The sequence below is a fragment of the Apteryx rowi genome, unplaced genomic scaffold (assembly GCF_003343035.1).
Source record: "Apteryx rowi isolate R43461 unplaced genomic scaffold, aptRow1 scaffold_85, whole genome shotgun sequence".
NCBI lineage: Eukaryota > Metazoa > Chordata > Aves > Apterygiformes > Apterygidae > Apteryx > Apteryx rowi.
The window spans coordinates 428,336-448,674 of NW_020451149.1; the positions used below are offsets into that span (position 1 = coordinate 428,336).

The 20,339-nt window shown below is 39.5% G+C and overlaps 1 protein-coding gene across 1 annotated transcript in view; it reads right to left on the reverse strand.

Annotated features, from left to right (window-relative positions):
- ANKRD17 (ankyrin repeat domain 17) overlaps window positions 1-20,339 on the reverse strand; it is a 54,807-nt gene that overhangs the window by 27,646 nt on the left and 6,822 nt on the right. The window contains exons 5-16 of the mRNA XM_026090105.1: window positions 20,063-20,210; window positions 19,604-19,751; window positions 18,225-18,458; window positions 16,189-16,283; window positions 10,671-10,908; window positions 9,907-10,098; window positions 9,406-9,515; window positions 8,652-8,739; window positions 7,504-7,631; window positions 6,871-7,014; window positions 6,184-6,286; window positions 3,910-4,665 (exon numbers count right to left, since the gene is read on the reverse strand). Of these exons, the coding sequence (XP_025945890.1) occupies window positions 3,910-4,665; window positions 6,184-6,286; window positions 6,871-7,014; window positions 7,504-7,631; window positions 8,652-8,739; window positions 9,406-9,515; window positions 9,907-10,098; window positions 10,671-10,908; window positions 16,189-16,283; window positions 18,225-18,458; window positions 19,604-19,751; window positions 20,063-20,210 (2,384 nt within the window). The remainder of the gene's footprint in view (window positions 1-3,909; window positions 4,666-6,183; window positions 6,287-6,870; window positions 7,015-7,503; window positions 7,632-8,651; window positions 8,740-9,405; window positions 9,516-9,906; window positions 10,099-10,670; window positions 10,909-16,188; window positions 16,284-18,224; window positions 18,459-19,603; window positions 19,752-20,062; window positions 20,211-20,339) is intronic.

Below are 20,339 nucleotides of genomic sequence, written 5' to 3' on the forward strand. Positions count from 1 at the left end.
CAGTTGACCAAACAGGGTTGTGTTTTTTTCCCCCCCCTTCCCATGCTCTAAGTCCTAAATCAAAGAGCTTATATGGAAAAAAGACTGACATTTTGAAAAGGAATGTGGAGTGGCCCAGGATGTTTAAGTTGGCTGCTTCCTTAAATAGTATTTTCAACAAGTGCAACATGTTATAGAAACCAAATCCCTTCATAATCCTTTTCATTCTGTATATTGACCATTGCTAAGTTTCTCACTGGCGCTGTCCAGTTGCACGCACAGCATTGCTCTTACATATTTACTCCATATCCCCTTTAGCAACAACAGGAGACATTTAAAGACAGTTTCACACTACATTACAATAAGCCAAGATAAGGAACGGAAAGAATATGTTTGAAGAAGCTTATCAGATTCCTCAGCTTTTCCCAAGGTGTTTTAACACAACTCAAAAGGCTTCCAGTTTTGCACATCCACTTCTTCCTCTCTGTCCCAACATCTTCTACCACAGCGTCTTTGCACTATCTCAAGTTATTAAAAGCTATGTTCCTGCCACATGTACTTACAAATCAATACAGACGCACAGCATGCCTTGAATTAGAAATTTAAAAGTGATGTTTTGTATTCAAATACATGCACAGTATCACTTCTACATACTAACAGCTCCACTGATGAAGCCTGCAAACACCACCACATCCGTGTCCTTTCGTTAAATGATCATTAGTTCTAGTTTAGCTCTTTCCAGATATTCCCTCGTGTAAAGTTTCACTCTGAAGGGTGGGCTATCACCCCTTCAGGTTGGGTTCAAATGGGCTGCCCATTTACCAACCGAGACAGGAGTCTCTTAATAATCCAAGGAAGAGTCCAAATGCTTTTACCACCAATTTGCAAGAGAAGCATAACCATTGCCAAGAATTGCAACTCTCTGGGATGTCTGCATAAGTTATAAACGGGACAAAACCTCACGATTTGTGACTGTGATGCCAGCTCTCTGTTGCTATTTTTCAGCAGAGAGTTCCTGAGAAGCACTTACAGTCAAGTCCTATCCTCTCTCATGTATCAATTTAGACAGTTACTAAAACCAACTCATCTCACAAGGTAACTTCCAGGAATTGAACTTAATCAGGTACTTGAAGATTCTTCAAATTATTTATGAGGCTCTGTYACCGGATGTTTTCACTTCAAAAGTAATTACTTTGACAGAATTTTACTACTAAAAAAAGCATTTTTTTTTTCATCTTTAACCTGTCACGTAACATATACAGTATTTCCAATCAAGAGTTACATAACCAACTCTTTTCCATGGTCAGAGAAAGACTTCTATTGACCAGCTTCACAGCAAGCCAAGCATTTGGCAAGCATCTGAAGCGAAAGAGAGAACCCTATGCTTGTCATCAATTCCCAAAAGGAATCGAAAAGGAACCATATGTTGTAACTAAAAGGTTATTTACTTCTTTTATAACTTGTCCTATTTCTTTCCCCAAAAAAACACACACACACACAAAATAAAAACTTCAACTCTGTACATTCTGTCCTTGTGTTTTCAGGGAAATTCTGCAAAGCACTGAACATCTGTTAACATCACTAGTAACAGGGACTCTCACTCTGGGTTTATTTAGGAACAGGGCACACTTACTACAGCAATGCTGGCATATTACACCAGCATAGGATCTTTGACCAAATATCAACCATTGCATGGTTGRCTTGTTTTAAATACTTAAAATGGGAGAATTAAACTAATCATTTGTAATTAACTAAATACAGATATAAACATTATCTAACATTTGCACAGTCAAGGCACAGCTCTGGTCTTGAAAGTAGTGTGAATTCACTCAATGCTGCAAGCCACAGATGTGTGATGGACCTGAACTCAAGTCAGCTCAGGAACTGAGAATTAAGTCAATGGGGATACACTATGGGGTTCCCAGCTAAGCAGTGCATGAAGCTACTGCCAAAATATTTAGCTTCCGCCAAAATATTCTGTGCTACATTGAGCCAATTTCACCTCCACATTAAGTTTCAAAGCGGAGATTCAAGCTTGCACCTAGGTTGTACAGTCGTGTCTGTCTCTGGTCTCACTTCAACAGATTAAAGTTAGCCACTTAACAGAATAGTAGCTGAGATGGAACTGCACCTGTACAGCTTTTAACTGACTTATCACAAACGCCTTCCATATGCGTAATATAAACTTTCTTCCAAATAGCATGTGTGCATGCACATCATCACTAAGAACTGGGACTGAGAAGTACAAAAACAGTCACTCAAACATACACTGTAAATAATATCTGACCTTTCCAAGAAGCACGGACAAAGATTAGGGTATGTGCCATCTGACCTAAAATCATAGACATTCACGATGTTAAATGCAGTTAAAAGCATAAAAATGTTTTTATTAAAACTGTAAATTCTTTTTAAACACAGTTTAAGCACATTGTGCACACATAACCAATCAGTAATCATATTCATTCCAGCTGTTGTATCCAGTAGCCAATAGATATGCATCCCAGCAGATCCACCAGAGCAATCTTCACCACCAATGCACACAATTATGACGGAATTAACTTTATCTACTTTCTCATGCATCAAGTTTGGTTTTTATCCACTGACAGCTTTCAATCTGTTTGCCTAGGCTTCAACTCTCTAACATCAGATTGATTTTTCAGAAGAAAATCTCTGAAACTCCCCTAAGTTTGAGTAATCTTTAAAGGAGGCCAGGCCTGAAGATGACACTACTTAGGAGGAGCCTGACATTAGGCAGTTTTAAAAATGKTCTTCCCAGTGTTTTAAACCATCACCACCCAGTACTTTAAACAATACCAAGTCCACTATTCACTCTGCACTGGTAGCATACTGCTCTAACTCCTGTAGTACATGCACGGCAAGCTTCACAACTAGGCACCTCTAGACTAAAATGTTCTTCAAGACCTGTCTTTCCTCCAGCATGTCCCTCACATTCTAATATGCTTTATAAGCGGGACACCTCAAGATGGTCAGCACTTCCAAAAWTTTAAGTTCATCAGCTTAATAAAGACCACCTCATCAAATTTTACTTTGACTGAACGACATCATTTTTAAATATTTTTTAACAATACATCTGTATTCAGCTAAGTACTCACAATGAGTATTTCAATGACTACTTCAATTAACATGAAGACCAGTGGATAAAACGCAACTAAAGCATGCATAAAGGAAAACACCACTTCCAGCTCACATGTCCTAGGGTATTCGAAACCTCCTTTCATTCTCTTATCTTACTACTTAGAAAGGCCCTAAAGCACCTACCCAGCATGGCTAAAATCTCTCCGCAGTGAATGGCAAGAACTGTCATAAGGCTAAATTTGTTTCTTGTAATTGGCAAAGAAGCTATTTTAATGGGTATAGCTTTTTCTTTTTTCCCCTTCCTCATAAAGACAAGTGAAAAATTTCCAACAGGAAGACTATACGAGGTCAACTACAGCACCTCTCATAAATGACAAGCCTACAGATTCATTCCAAAATATAGACTTGGTGTGGGGCTAGAGTTGCTCAAAGCCTACTCTTGAGTTGTCCAATTCAGTACTCAGGTAACTAGTCCAAAGTACTGACAAACAGTATTGTCAGGGTGTTGCTCCAAAGCTACAAACAGGCTGAAAAGCAACTGTTAAACTTTAGGCACATCCCCCCAAACTACGAAAAGAGAAAAATGCCACTTCTGATATACCAACCTGACAAACAGGTACCAGTTAGCACAACAAAAGGGAAGTCAACCCTGGAAATCAAAAAGTTAAGGCTACTTCTCTGAAATCCTAAAGACAGGGATCAGTAGACTGGCAGTACTCACTGCAGAGCTAGCAGGAATACACACACACACACAAACGCACATACACAAAGAAGTTGACATACCCTCAACTGGTTAAGCAAATATTATACCTGCTCACAACAATATAAACCCACCTGCCATGATGTCATCCAGCGTGTCATTGAGGGTCTGAGCGGGGCTGGCTACCATTAACCCTTGCTGTGTTTCTGTCAGTATTCCTTGCCCCAGCCCTGCTAGTTGTGCTTGGCCCAATACTGGCTGTCCAACTATAACACCTTGCAGTTCTGTAAGGTTTGCGATGGACCCTGGAGGTAAGGAACCTGCTGCCAGAGGCAAAGCTTGTGGCATCGCCAGAGGCTGAATTGGTGCAAAACCCGTCTGAGCAGCAGCTTGCTGAGGATCATCTTTAAGCAAGATGGGGTCCACTTGCTGTAATCGTGCATAGTCTCCCTCCGAGAGTTGTTCTCCTACCCCAACAGGAGTCAGTAGTCCCAGATGCTGGCAAGACTGTTGCTGCTGCTGCTGCTGGAGCTGAATTCTTTGCGCCTTTACCTCTAGATATTGCTTTTTTAGCTGCTGCTGAGTTTTCAGCTGTAGCTCTCGCTCCACTTTCTGCAGTTCCTCCAAAATCTTTTGTTTCTTCTGAATTTGTTCCTCTCTCGTTTTGTTCAGCTCCTCAATCTTCTCTTTGGTGAGCTGGTCAGCATGTGCCAATTCCAAGGACTGCAGCTGAGCATTCTTCTCTATGGCTTCTTTTATCCTCTGCTCCAGCTCTGTCAACTTGCCCTGAGCCTCTTCTACAATGCTCTCTGGAGACTGATTGGTGATGTAACCCTGTACATCCTGGTTGTTTGCTGGCAAATGACTGCTGGACTTTTGTTTAGAAGCAGCTGTGTGAAAAAGAAACCCCCTCAGAACCAATGGAAGTGCATATGAATGGCATCCTCATTATAGAGCTACTGTTGGGATGCTAAATGGCCAGTTATGCACCAAGACACAGCACCCATAGAAGGTAAAAGTGTACTGTAAGGCCCTCATAGAAAACCATATCTTTCACTACCCATTTTAATACAGCAGTCAGATTGCAAATTAACAGTACAGATTACTGCATATAAATTACAAATTATCCCTGTGCTACGTTGAGATATTTACTCCGACAATTGTTTTAGTTTTGCCAAATGCAGCGATTGTCTCAAGAGTCGTTGTTATCAAGTAGTGCAACAAGGTCAATGAAAACAAAAGGGAAGGATACACTGCCTCTTAACTTCATGTTTTGTGTCTGGATATTGTGTTAAGACATAAATGTATGGTTACAACCCTGAAACACAGCACAAGCGATGCAACAATATTTCAAGGGACAGGGTTTTTTTTTCCCCTAGGCAATCAGTTTTGGTACATTTTAGGAAGCACTAATCTTTCTAGAAATACTGAATCCTTTCACTACAGGTATCCAGCTTTACTCAGCTGACAACCGGTGCTAGAACCCAAGATATGCATTTATATTTAATGTCTTAATATGATCTAACAGGGTATGTTTAGCCATTATATTTTATCCACAGAAGACAAGATTTGGCATGTGTCAGAACTCAGCTCTCTGCCTAGGCAAGGCAAATAATTCAGCCTTCCTGTAAGAACGAGTGATGGACTAATCCAATACATGTTTTATGAAGAAGTCCACAGCAATACAGCTGACATGGTCTGCCATACCATTTGGAGAAAGAACAATCTGTTAATTTTGAAGGGTGAACAGGAAATCAAAACCCAGTATTTGCATCAAGTGGAGGTGCCCAGTTTCTTCCGGTAATATTTGCTGTATTTCCAGTACAATGCAAGTGTACACACAGTATTACGTTTATTACATGCACGCATGTATCTGCGCTATTGCTGATACTTGATAAAAAAATGTTTTGGAAAGACTTCTAAAGTACAGAAAGCCTAAGTGTCAAATGGCGATATCAAAATAAATGCAAATTTAGTCCTAGAAGGACCTGAGCCACATCAGATTAAGTCTTTTACAGCACAAGAAATTCCACCTTCAATTAGTCAAACCCACTCCAAGACTACTAAGCTAAGTAAACAAAAGACCCCAAATTTACTATATGGCAGTTAAAACGAATAGCGCAAGTTGTAAAAATTTTATAAAGGCTGCTGGGTGACATTCTGCATTAGTCCAGTATGCCAGACTAATACATACTTCAATATATTTACTAAGGCAGAATTCTTGATGCTTTGTGATTATAGGGTTAGATTACTTCATATTTGGTGGATAAACAATCCTTAAAAAAATTACAGTTTCCTTGACTGAATGCAGAAGAACTCTTCATAGGAACTACTCTGCTAGAAGTGCAACCCTAAATCTTCTACCTAGAAAGGATATTTAGAAAATAAGCTCCAGAACTAAGACTGACCTTTATTTCTGATGGGAAGGGTTGTGGCGACATTAGCAGGGGGTTTGTCAGGCTCCTGGGGTGGGACGACCATGGGCAGCGCCTGCACTGGTACACGAGGAGCCTAAAATGTCGGATACTAATAGATTACTTTTCTCATACTCTAATCTAGTTATAAGTCAATAGAAGGTAAACAAAACCCATTACAAAAGCAGATAGATTCACGGTAACTAATAAAACTTAACACCTTTTAAATATACCGAGTTCAACAGTTAACAGCTTGAGATCATCTGATTTGTATACACTTCACATTAACCTAAACAATTACACACCGAACAATACTCATCTTGACAGGCACAGTGCTACAGTCTGGTTAAGCAAATACCAGCCACAATGGGCTACAAAGATAACTGATGAAGCACCTCACTGAAGCAGATTCCTTTTCAGTTGCTGGTATTTTTTTCCTGTCAGTAATCTTGATAAAGCAACAGGAAAAAAAAATTGAAGAACTATGCAGTGATGCTCACTAAAGAGTCTCATCCTTTTTCACAACAGCTCCAAGTTATTTACATTGTGTCTTTACTTACAGTTTTGTAGTACGCAAAAAGATATCACCGGCTCTTCTCATCTTCAAACTTCAATAAGCTGCAAGAAGAAAAGCAAAAAAGCCCCACAAACCCCCACAGACCATCAACCCTTAAATCTTACCCTATTTAAATCATGGGATGGTGGGGTCAGCTGAGTAGCATCAGGTGGAGGAGCAGAAAGCAAGTTGTTTGGGTAATCTAGAAGGTAACACACCACACTGGTATGACCCCCTTTTGCTGCCTCTATTAGCATCGTTGATCCATCCTAAAGAGGTAAAGATCACAGTATTAGAAACCAACATATTCGAAACATGACAACACTGAAGCGTTTTGGGAAACATAATACAAGGCATGTCTTAAGATAGTTTTAATAACTATTCAATCAGCAGTYAGTCCGCAACTAAGTTTAAGAATTCTTTAAAAACTAAAAAGCTTAAAAAAAAGTAATTGTGTTATTTTCCTTCCTCTTCCTCAGTTGACTTCACTACCTCAGTCAAACATTTGGATTCACAGTAATCAATGAATACTGACTCCTTCTAACACCTGCTTCAACAGATATGTTCATGAACCTAATGCGTGCTCACGGTTTTAACTGACAAACTAGCTCTTGCATCTTACTCCTAATTATATCATGATATGTTGGGTCAGGTCAGTTGCAGAGACAACAGAAGGACCAAATACTCTTGTGTATGTTTAGTTATAAGATTAATGAAGGACTTGCTTCAGAGGAAAATAAGTTAGTTAAGTGACAAACCTTCAATCTGTGCGTAGGATCAGCACCATGAGCTAGCAGTAACTCCACAACTGCCAGATGACCTCCAGCACAGGCCAGTGACAATACTGTATGATCGTTGTTAGCTGTGGTCCTATTCACATTTGCTCCTTCAAAAACAGAGAAAGATTGTGGAAGAGACTTAAAACTCTGCCAAAACTCACAGGAAGATAAGCTTTTTCTTCAACATGAAAATATAGCTCTCCATGGCTGCAGTCTTGTGAGAGACATCTAAAATTGAACAGTCAAGCATTACTATCATCAGAAGCTTCTGTTTAACCTGTGACAATCACTGAACCAAAGGTCTGTCTTGTCAGCTGGCTAACAGCTGTAAGGAATTTAACTCTTAGCATACATGCACCCAGAAAAGAGTTGGCACTACCGGATTAGCACTCCAAACTCATTTTTAAAATGTCTATATTTGTATGTATGAAACTTCATGTAGTAGGTGTTCCTATAAGCTTTTAATTTTCCCAGCAATTTTGCCAGTATAATGCCTATTTTTATGAATGAGTCAATGCACAGATCTTAGCTGGTCACCAGCAAGCARATGACTCATTGCAACTCTGCTTCTTTCCTTTACAATCCATACAGGAAAAATTAAGTCATACTAGAAATTTTAGGCCAGTCCTGTTCCATACAAGATAGGTATGAGAAATAATAAAAAAACCTTCAGTATCAGTTCAAGAAATAGAAAATAGCAATACTGAGCTCTGTATCAACTGTATGTAAGGCTGGAATTGGTAGTTAGGTAAAGCAAGTTATAATCAAACTGTGAAAAAAAACAGGCACATGAAGTTAAACTTCTAAAAAGAGAGTGCCTAAAAGCTGAATCAGGAGCACTTAGACACCCAGTAACCACTACTGCTGTTGCAGCATTAACTACAACAGAAGACTGGAATATATTTTTCAAGTTGTTGCAATTCCCACTAATCTCATCAGGAATTAAAGGTGATCATTATGTGCCTAGTTTAAGAATTACTGACTTTAATTAAAGTATTTGAACCAAATTCAAACAACTTACACTAGCAGCAGCATGTGTCTAAACAAGTATTTCACAACCTTCCTAATCTAGAGCTCTTCTAAAACCAGGAAAACAAAAGAGTAACTAAGCCTTCTCACAAGCTTACCTTTGCTAATCAAGAACTGAACAGTGCAAACATGACCTGCCCTTGCAGCTTTCATGAGAGGAGTTCTTCCACCTTCAGATTCATGCTCCTAGAGCAGACAGAGAGGCTTAAAATTAAAGATTCAAGAAATAACACGTGTGAAAGGAGTAATTCAGCCGGTTCCCTGTTCTTTTTGAACTGGAAGCAACAGACATGAAGATGCCTTTGGGGCATTTGACTTTCTTCAGATATCAAAACTTAAACAAGATTTCAACCGAGTATACCTTCAAGACCCATGATACTCTCACCTACCTTTGTACAGATCTGAGATTATTGGGTAAGAAGCATTCAAACAAATAATGGGGATTAATTTAACAAAATATATTCTGTCATGCTTAACTTCATGTTTTGTTCATGTACTGGTCTACAAGTCTACTGAAATGCCAAAAACAGTTTACTTTCATCATCTTAATTCCATCACAGTACACCAAATAGATCACATAAGAACAGAACTGTCAACTGTTTGCTGCTTAAGAAACAGAAAAAATATGCAAATAAAAATATTAACCCATAACCAGCTCAACAATTCTATTTAGCATCACCACTTCTTATGTGGTCAAAAGAAAAAGGCTAAAAGGTAATTCATATACAACTGAAACAATTAACAGTCAACTTGATAACGAGTTTTCAGCAGTAAACATGAGACAAAAAAACAAAAAAAAGACACTTGTCAATTTAATTTCTAATTGTAATTTTTAAGATGGTAATTACTTACCAAATCTGCACCTGCCTGAAGTAAGACATCTGCTACATCAGTATGGCCATTTTCACACGCATATGTCAGTGCTGTATCACCTGTTGCTGTTGTTGCATGCACATTAGCCCCTGAAGCAGTATTAATGAGTATGTAAGCTTCACGGAGTTCACTACAGAAAATGCACAAGTCTCTTCATACTCTTTACCAGATCAGATTACAAACATTTATTTCCCCCTTTTTAATAAAACACCCATGAAATTAAATAACATCATATCAACTGCATTTGGGGGGTAGGGGTGAAAAATCACCACCAACTAGAACTTCAGTTCCAAGAGTTAGTGTCAACTCATTCTACAAAAGCTAAATTAGGGTCCAAGTAGTAAATTACTTCAAAAGATTACACAAACCTTTGCAGTCAAATTCAAAAAGCTGCTAATGAAAGCATAATGAATACAGAAACAGGAACCTTTTCTTAACATTATGGCACTCTACAGAACTAGTAACACCATTAGTCCATACCTGCAGCTAATAAATATTTAACCAGCTCCAAATGACCCTCTTGAGCAGCCTCCATTAAAGGGGTTGAACAACCAAGTTCTATGTCAGCTCCTGCTTTAATAAGAAAATCGGCAACCTCCAAAAAACCTCCACAGCAAGCCAGAGTTAGAGCAGTTTCTTGCGTCTCCTCTGTTTGGGCATTGATGTTCGCTCCTTCAAAATATAAATGAAGACACATACCATAACTACAGGCATATCAGAAAACAATAGTTATTAAAACCAGTATCAGCAGACTAAGTCTCTTCAGGCACAAAGCTTCTGCTTATTGCATACCTCATCTCTACGGCTGCATAAGTATTCCCCCTAAAATTGTGCTATGCCTAACTGAAACATCTCAACTTCCTTTCGCTGCTTTGGAAACTCCTCCAAGAGTCTCACAAAGCACTTCCCTGTAACTCTGCAGCAATACTGTACTATCAAGACATGCTAAAGCCCCTATGCAGAATCTAGGTTACCCACATCAGTTGTTCAATATTTAATGCCTATCTCAAAAACACAAAGCTGTTCTGAATGGCCAGTTAGCAATTAGGGTTCAAGTATAGCAAAGAATATTTTGCTAAAATTAACTATCCAATACTCAAAGTTGCTCAAGAAGGAAACAAAATTGCAAGAAGCAACATAACAGTACCCTCTTTAAAGAAAGAAACAAAAAAACAAAAAAACACCAACACACAATATCAGATGCCTATGGAATTCTAGTCCATTGAATGCACCATAATAGTTACCTTGGCCAAGTAACAGTGCCACCATCTCTTCRTGTCCTTCTCTAGCTGCTTCCATTAGTGGCGTGTATCCTTCATCATTTACCTCTTCCAAGTTAGCTCCACGTTCAATTAACAAAGCTGCCAGTTCAACGTGCCCACCGCAGGCTGCCAAAGTTAATGGAGACTCAAAAGAGTCTGCAGGCATGTTCACCTGAGCTCCGCTGTCCAGAAGTAACCTTGCCACTTCCACATGGCCATCCTAGGAATTCAAAAAACACCAAAGAAGAACACTAGATGAAGAAAGTCCCCCAAAAAAGGTATTTTTGCCTGACACAGGCAGTCTCTCACCTAGCAGCTGAATTGCCTCATTGATCCAGGTCACAACAGATGTATAGTCAGATAATTGTTATTTTCCAAAGCTTAAGGAATTCAGAAACTCAAATACCATTAGAAGTCACAGAACAGGAACAAGCAAATTAGGAAATACAAATATTTAAGGAAACCATTAAAGCAGTTTTCTTAAGTATTTTGATTAATGCTAAAAATCCACTATGATATAAGCATGGGAAGAAACCTCAAGAAATCTTTTATTAAATATGCTCAAKTCAAAGCTAAAATAATGTGAGCCACATACTCAACTTTGGTGTGCATACTATAACAAGGTGGTCAACTTCATAGCAGATTCACAAGTTCATATGTTATAGCTTGGTATCAATTTAGTTCAGAAAAAACAGTTGAAAGGGAACTTCACACTATTTTAGAAACTTGCTTCGAACAATACCAAAATGCTATGACATCTTGTACTGTTCTTTGTTCACAGAACTGAAGAGTGACCAAATTATGTAAGGAACAAATTCTAAGAAATAAGTTACCACTCAAATACCATGTATTTCTTTCAATCTACTATCAAAAGTTTTCCTATTATTAACAAGACACTGTATTAAATAAAGGAGTATTAAAAGAATTTCACTCAAAAGTATTTTCTCTTGGATCTAAGAATACATTTGGGTTTTTTTTCCTAAAGACTACAAAATCTTTACATTGCAAACAGGTCACTCAATGCCAGAGCTCCCCATTTGCTCAAAAAGAGGCATTTTTGTTCTAAATTCAACATGCAGTTGCATTATTTGTTACATAAAACATACTTACAAAGTGTCAGGAACACAGCTCATCCTCACTTCCATGAAGACTGTTAGTCTTTCAGATTATTTAGGTTACACATTCACAACTTTTGGGGAGGGAGATAAAAGAGAGGATGAGCTTCAAGTATAAGAATTTTGCTTGCTTCCTTCCAAGTGGTGTATAATTACGCTGCTTGCCTGTTGGCTCCTGCAATACTATTTCACTTGCTGCTCAATTTTACAGCAGTCAGGACATTTTTCTCCAAGAGAAAAAACGAAACAAGACCACTTGTCAGAGGTCCCGCATACGTCACAAGAACCACCTGAACTAGAGCCTTCCCTTGGTAGGCTTTTTCAGGTGTTATCTTCCTGTCCAAATGGTCTGCTCCTAAATTTGCTTTCTTCCTTTAAGAACAAAAACATCAGAGTGGAGTATCTTTGTCAWATTCTTAGTACAACATGGATTCAGGAACCTGCTCGAATGGCTTTAAAGCTATATGTTTACACTAGAGTCCTGACAGTGACATATCAACCAACCATTCAATTCAGCTTTTAAATAGAAAAGAAGAGAGAGTGACTAGCTTGGTCACTGCAGACCGACAGTAGGCACAATCCCTCAGAACAGATTTTCTCCATGAGGAAATGGCCATCTTTCATTCAAACCTGGAGTAACCATAGTGGAAAAGATCTAAGACATGCGGGAGGGTTGCACAGGAATAGCAGCAGCTTACCAGGAACACGAGGCTACCTTGAGGCTGTCACTGAACAAGATAAATACACCATGATCTCAGATCAATAAGAGAGAACAAATTGAAGCCATTGCCATCCTCACCAATCTTAGGAACCACAGCCACAGCTCCTTTCCCAAGGAAACACAAAACTGCATCTGACATTGTTAAAGACTTCATTTTCTGAAGTGTTTTATACCTTTTTGTCATATCCAGGGAGCCTAACAGGATTTGCTCTAAGTAAAGAGATCTAGGACATATTATCTAGGACATATTCACCTTTTATATGAAATGACAACACTATTTTAGGGAAAGACTCTAGGGCTGTATAAAGAATCCTTCCTCAGGGAAACGCAGAGATGGTTCTTCAACCATCAGGCTCTGGCATGACAGACCACTTATCATCCCAAACTGATTCATCATGAAAACGGTGTTGCAAACAGCAGAAAAAGGTATGCTTCTAAGTTTCATATATAGGTCAAAAAGTCTTGAAAACAACTATTGGTGCTACCCACACAAGGCAATTTTGTCCATGTTGTAATATGCCTTGCAATGGGATGGTGCTGTTCAGCTCATTTACAACATCTCAAAAGCCCTTCAGAGCTACTGTTTGATCAGAAAAGGTAGCCTGCCCAACCTGCACCAGCACACCAAGTAGAGTTTTAAGGCCAACCAGTGGGGGCAATCAATACTCAGCCCTCACTGCAGGCCAGGTTACTTCAGTAAGAGCAGGTGCAAACTAGACAAAACAGCTTTTAGCTCCCATAAGACAAATCACATTACTGAAGAACTGATCTGGACTAAAGCAAAGCTACTGCTGTATATAAAAAAAGCTCTTGGACAGAAGTCCTTTGCACGCCTTGTAGGACAAGGTTTAAGCAGTTCCACAGGCTTGTATTTAAGCACTGTAGTATAGGCACACACTTCAGTAACATACATTCAAGTTCAATGCTATCCTAGAGAATGTAGCCTTATCGAGTTACCAGAAAATGGCAATTAGTTCTGCAGAAAAAGCGTGCAGAGATGAGAAGCCTCTACCTTGCTACATTTCAAACCTTTACGTACTGCTACAGAAAGTCGCTCCTCTTCACAAGCAGAAGGAAGGTACCAATACTCCGAACTACACCTGTCTCTCGGTCCTGTGAGCAAGTGTGGAGATGCTGACTTATGAACTGCTTCTTGTGYAAGTAAAGGAAACCAGGATGTTTTCCCCATTGCTCAGCAAGTCTTAATAAGAAATGGTCTAGACATTTCTCCCAGTTCGATGAACTTCTGTTAGTCTGGTGGGGACATAAAAAGCAAGGCGGGGTGGAAAGGCAAAGGCAGCTTGCTCTGTGGTTCCCTGAAGTAGCAGTGCTCTCTGCAAACTCCTGATTTATCAAGCTGTCATGACAAGAAGGCTACTGGCAACAAAACAACATCATTTTATAGTCACCTTCCATGAAGCTCCCTGCAAGGACAGCAGCCCTGATATCCATATGGCTAACCTACTAATACTTCACCAGAGTAAGATAAAAAATAGCATACGTCCTGTTTATCTACATGCCTTTCTTTCTAAAGGCTTCTTGACAAATATAATTGCTTCTGCGAAGGATTCCTCCATCTGAAGCCATTAACTTGCTTGAACATACAAAACTATGACTGAATTTAGAACCCTTACAGTTAATTCAGACAAGGGAAGACTACATTAAGTCTCTAATGAGAACATATGGCACTTCACTGTTGCCCTAGATCCACAAGACACTGCGCAGGCTTACAACAGGGAAAAACCCAACCCATGTGAAATCTAGTTAGAGGAGAGAATAACAAGAAAATATAATACAAGACAAGTTTTCAGTTTTAGGTTGGAGTTTCACATACAGGTGAAGGATTAGAAGAACATGGGCACAGACATGAATATTACACTTGCCTAAGCATGCTGCAACTAGAGGAAACCTCTGCAACGAGCTTTTCACAGCCTCGAGGCTGCACGCAACAGCCCATTTCAATTCAGGGTCACAAAGATGACTAGGAAAAAAGCCTAAATCTGCTTGGTTGTGTTTCCTTTTCTCCTCTCCAGTAAAAAGAGTTTCAGAATAAGCTCCTTTCTAGAAACAGAAACTGACATCTGCTTGGGCTTCTCATCCTTCTAGCTTCTGCCTGCCAGCTGTTGGTATGGTACAGGGCTAGCCAACTCCATGCTAGCATACCCACTTCTCTGGGAGGGGAAACCAACACAAATACTACTTTCTAAACCATCTCTGGAGGAGGAATGAGGGGGATACATGACCACATTTACTCAGTCAAAAGAAACTGTAAAAGCTCAAAACAATAAAAACCTTTTACCTCAGGTTATTTCTATGAAGTAGATTTCAAATAGGATATTTGCTTTAAAGATGATGCAGATAAACCAGAGTTGCACAGCTGTTTAAGCCTGACAGTACCTTGAATGGAAACACTACCTGAAGATACTGATTTGGCAGGTTTTCTTCACCAATTCTGGAATCATCTTCAGTTAGACATTATACCATTTTGGAATTAAAATGACCCAAATATGAACTTCTGAAATGAAAGCTTCACAAGATTTGCATTGTATGACAGGAAAGTATTATCCAAAATCAGAGTTCTTCTCTGAATCTTACTAAGCTTTGTAAAACGGCAATCCATTTTATATTGTCATTTTACAACTGCCTCAGACTGACAGATCAGCAACACGCAGGTACGCTTAAATTAATAACTGGTTGACAGCATCCCAACAATATTCCCTTTAATTTCCTAGTCGCTTCCCAAATAGTGGCTAATTGACTAGGCRAACCATGTGGGGAAAAAAGCTGCACATGCACACTGAAACATAACCACTTCCAACATAAGCGCAACAGGGTAACTAGGCTTACGAACTCCTTAAACATGATAGGTATGTCAAATGTCTCTGATAACTATGTTAAGACGGTATTTGCTGCGTAAATTTAGCACATCTTAAAACTGTTGAAAGCATTTCATTAGCCAATGAGAATCTTCTGTTTTAAGCAATGTAATTTGGAGATTCCTATAGAAAGGATTTTCCAAAACTTCAGTTCAAAGTTGCTAACCCAGAAGTGAGTGGAACTACACAAAGTAAAAAACAAGATTGTTCAAGCAAATGAGTATAATTTACTTTTAGCTCTCACTGAAGTAATGAATTTCTCAGAACTGAGGTCACGAAGGTATCTCTGTAGGCAAACCAGGCTACCATGACTATCAGAAGGGCAAAAAGCAAAGAGCAAATGACATGCAACAGGACACAAAAAGACATGGGCCATAGAAGCAGCTTTTGGACAATGAGCACAACCTTATTTCATGATTCCTGCTGTTGCAGAAAAAAAATCAAGTGCAATTGGACATACATGCACTTTGTTTCCAAGTACGGGTTAACAGAGGTCTCTGTGCTAATGCTCAAGTGATGCAAGTTTTAGCTGATGTCTCTCAAGAATGTAACTGCTCTTTCAGCCATGAGAGCAAAGGGCTGAATTTTGCCATTTTAGAAAGTACAGTTTCTCAAGTGCGTATTTTCCTCCATTCCTCTGTGAGAGGGTCATCAAGTGTTGGGGAGAACCAAAACATCACCAGGTCAGGTTTTGCACCAAAAAGAGACCAAAAGCAAGGACTTCATTCATCTTCAGAAAGCAAAGAGACACTAAGAGCACCTCACTGCTAAAACCATGCATTTCTTACCATGCAAGCCTCCATAAGAGCAGTGTGCATTTCATCTGTCTTGTGTTCCTGGTCTGCACCAGCCTCCAGTAGAAATCTCACCATTTCCAGATGGCCTGTATTTGGGGGGGGGGGGAATTAACAGATGAAAATAATTTTCAGCAAAAGTCTATTTCAAGGCAGTCACAGAACAGGTCTATCATACATAGGTAAGGTAACAAAACATTATGGTACTACATAAAACAAACAGTGAAACACTCTTGGAAGGCATGTCTGCATCTGTACATACAATGCGAACAGCAGCTCAACAGCACATTCACTGTAAGAATTCAAATCATCTGGTTATTAGAACTATTTCTGCATGATGTGCATTCCTTGAGACAAGATTAAAACAGAGTAGCACAAACTCCAGAAGGTTACCAGGGTGATATATTATTCTCTAAAGACAGAGAAACATTTTCATCTACAGAACATGGCTTTTTTTTCCCCCCTCAACTCGCTCAGTTTTAAGGATTTAGGGTCACTGTATTCATGAATGGTGTTGTAACCAGTCCTTGAGCACGCATCAACCCTTAGACCACTAAAGTTGTGAAGTGGATGGACCTTCACACTTTCAAAGTTATTCTTACAATTCAACAATCTACAGGAACCCAGCAAATACAAGGAAATGTAACAGCTTTTTCCAAGTACACACCCTTTTGTCTCAACCGTCTCAACCACTCTGCTAATTTCATGACCGTAATTCTCCAGGTCCTGTAGGTGTGCCAAGCCCAGTTACCTCTGTTACACAGTTATGAGTGACAACATACAAGCATGTAAAACTAAGTCAAATAAAAAAAAATGCTGTTTTGTAACTCAAGAGAAAACAGGCTAAAACACTAGAATACGCTTATCAGCAAGATGAAGACAACAGGTACAGCCCAATATGAGGATACATTGCCTTTTCACTCTTCCCCTTTATGGGAGGGGCAGGTAGAGAGGAAGAAAAGGTTAATGATATAGTTGGTCCCAAATATCACACATCATTTCATTATAAAACTGAGCCATACGAGAAATTTAGGAACAGATTTTTATGCCTTGAACACACAATCTGGAGCAACACAAACTCAAGAAAAAGCCAGATGCAAAAAATATAGATAACAGAACAACAATAACCTTAATGGTTTTTTTTTCATCATAGCAAACAATTGATTAAGCACAGACATTAATTTCTCATCTCTGCGTTCCAACCTCACTGTAGGAATCAAAGCATACTTTTTCAGGGAGGAGGAGGGTTTGTCCCCCCCTTCCCCCCCTCCAAAAATGCCTTTGCTGTTATTACCACCATAAAAAACCCTACCATTGCTTAATAAGACATTTAACATCTGTACACCAAGAATTATTCAAGGAAGAAAAACTAAACATAAATGAAAAATGAAGACCATCTTCTACTGAGATGCCACAGCAAACACCTCTTCCATAAACACACCAAGAGCCATTCTAAGAGCTCTAATAAAACATGTCTTAGGTGACTATCAAAGCAACAGCTCAGGTGTTTGTACAGATTTGGCCTTTCAATAAATAACTTTTCACATCTTGAGTGATGCAAGATAGCTGCCTCCAAGGAGGTATAAAAGGCCTGCTGAAACACTACACCTAAAAGACAAGGCCCCGGATTTTGCACGTTTTCTGAGTGCTACGTCATTTCAAAACAAGTCATTTCTGTACCTGTGCAGAAACGCCCTGTAAAATATCACTGTATTATAGAAAGATTATCTCATTTACTCTGATATCAAGTCAATTATTTCCTTGCCTTGCAACTCATTTAAGACAGAACAGAAAATACTAGCTATGCAGACTCAGATCTAAGTTTTACGTTTTGATACTAACATTCTCCACACGGATCCTTCATCTTACAGGGGCTGCACATGCTCTAAGCACTATCAGAGCCGGGATAAAAAGCATAGAGTATGTGTCTATCCACAGCCTTCAAATTCATTTTGTACCTAAAAATGATTTTGAATAAATACATTTTCTAAAAGACTTCCCACACCCAAGTGAAGGCCTTGGTACCATACCTTTATAACAAGCCAATGTAAGCGCGCTCTCCTTAAATTCATTGGAATGCGTATTGATGCCTGCTCCGTTTTCCAGCAGCACTCTGGCCACTTCCACATGGCCGGCACTTCCTGCTTCCATCAGAGGAGTGTGACCGTTTTCATTATGGTCCTCAATACTAGCGCCCGATTCCAGCAGCACTTTCACAACATCTACATAGCCTCCAGCACAGGCATATGTAAGGGCTGTATTGCCTAGAACCAGAAGACAACAAGTTTTGAAAACTCAAATTTCTCCACTGCAACTTTAACTTAGGCTCCATTCCAGTCCTTTTACAGGGCTATCATATGAAAGAGGCTTTTCAGCCTACAGCCCAAAAAACACGGTAAAGAGCAAGGAACTGTACAAATTAACTCAGTGCTGACAAACTGAAGATCTAATCAACTGCAGTCAATTCAATTCTCTTCCAACTTCTCTCCCAATTAATCCCAACTTGCATCACAAAAACCCATCGTGCAGCTTCCCACCTTTCCTGTTAATCAGCAGGGACATACCATGCCGATAAAGGAAAAGCCCCAAACAAGGAGCAGAATCAGTTACTTTTCTAAATCAAGTCTTCAACACCTCTGAAGTGCTAGTTCAGAATGGTCACAGCATTTTCAAGGAGATTAAGAAGTCTCAATGGGAAAAGCTGCAGAAACATGAATCTGAAGAAAACAATCAAAGAATGTGCCTTTAAGCATGCCATCTTTTGGGGGGCAGAGGCAGAGAGAAAAAGAAGAACCTCAGAGCAGGATAACAACTCAGAACTAATTCACAGGGTGGGGGGGGGAGGGAAAGTATTTTATGGTATCTTAACTTTCCTCATAATTTCGTCTCTGTACTCAGTTTGTTAACCATGGTTGACTATTTCATTCRTACTTCTAGTGGAGAGCTTCCATATAAAGTTGCTAAAGCAGCTGGGTTACTTCAACACAAACTTCTACAAAACTGGAAAGGGCAAGAGAAGGGGGAGGGGGGGGAACACACACACAAACCCCAACCTTCTCATGATCATTACTTTCCCCTAGCTTACCTAGACCAGATACCAAGTAATTTTTGAAGTACACAGTACTACTCAAACTGTCCTCAAAATACTATGTGACACCAAGTATTACATATACTAGCATCTTTCAGTTACTAATTGACCTTATTCACTTGCATTTGTCTGCAACCACCTAATATTTTACAGCCTCATAAAAATATAGAGGCGAAGTTGTAAATCAAGAAGTAATCTGCTTTGAAGAGCTTCACTTCAGCAGACAGCCACTCCTCCCAAGTTACCACATAGAGTTTCCTGTACACTGCAAATACCAGGTTTTCAGTGTTTCAGCAAGCTTTTTCTACCACACTTATTTACCTGTTGATGACTGCGCGTTCACATCAGCACCATGAGCTAGCAGCAACTTCACAATTTTGACATGTCYGCCATTAGCAGCGGCCATTAAAGGTGTTATGTCTCCTTTAATACCCCGGTCCTCCACATTAGCATGCATTGCCAGAAGAACCTGCAAACAGAAGGGTTGATCAACAACATTCAGAAGTGATAAACCAGCATGTCGAGATGGTTAGAAGTCTACGCACAGCCTCTACTTTCAGGAGCACATGGTTTTGTGTTAAGAACACTTTAAGAAAGTAAGCACAAAGAATGCATTAGCAGCATACAGTTTATGTACAAATTTTCATCTGTCAATTAACTGACTCTTTCCATGACCTTACCACCACCTTCCAGGTGAGCAAGACAGGATCACATTCATTCAACCCTTATTTTTACATAATGCACACACACATACACACTAAAAACAGTTTGGAAACCAACCTGTGCAAGCTCATAATATCCTGCTGAGCAGGCTAAACAAAGGAGGCTTTCGCCTTCTTCTGTGTGCTCGTTCACACTCCGGCCTTCAATTAGCAGCTTCCGCACAGCGTTTACATCTCCTTCTGAGCAAGCCTCTGCCAAGCTGCGGCTGGTAAGACAGAAACCATTTACAAGCGAAAATGGACTACCTTTGAAATTCTTACTCTGCACGCAGAGTAAAAAAAAATCCAACATGCCACAGGGATGCAGCTGACTAACAAAAGAAAGCACAACCTAA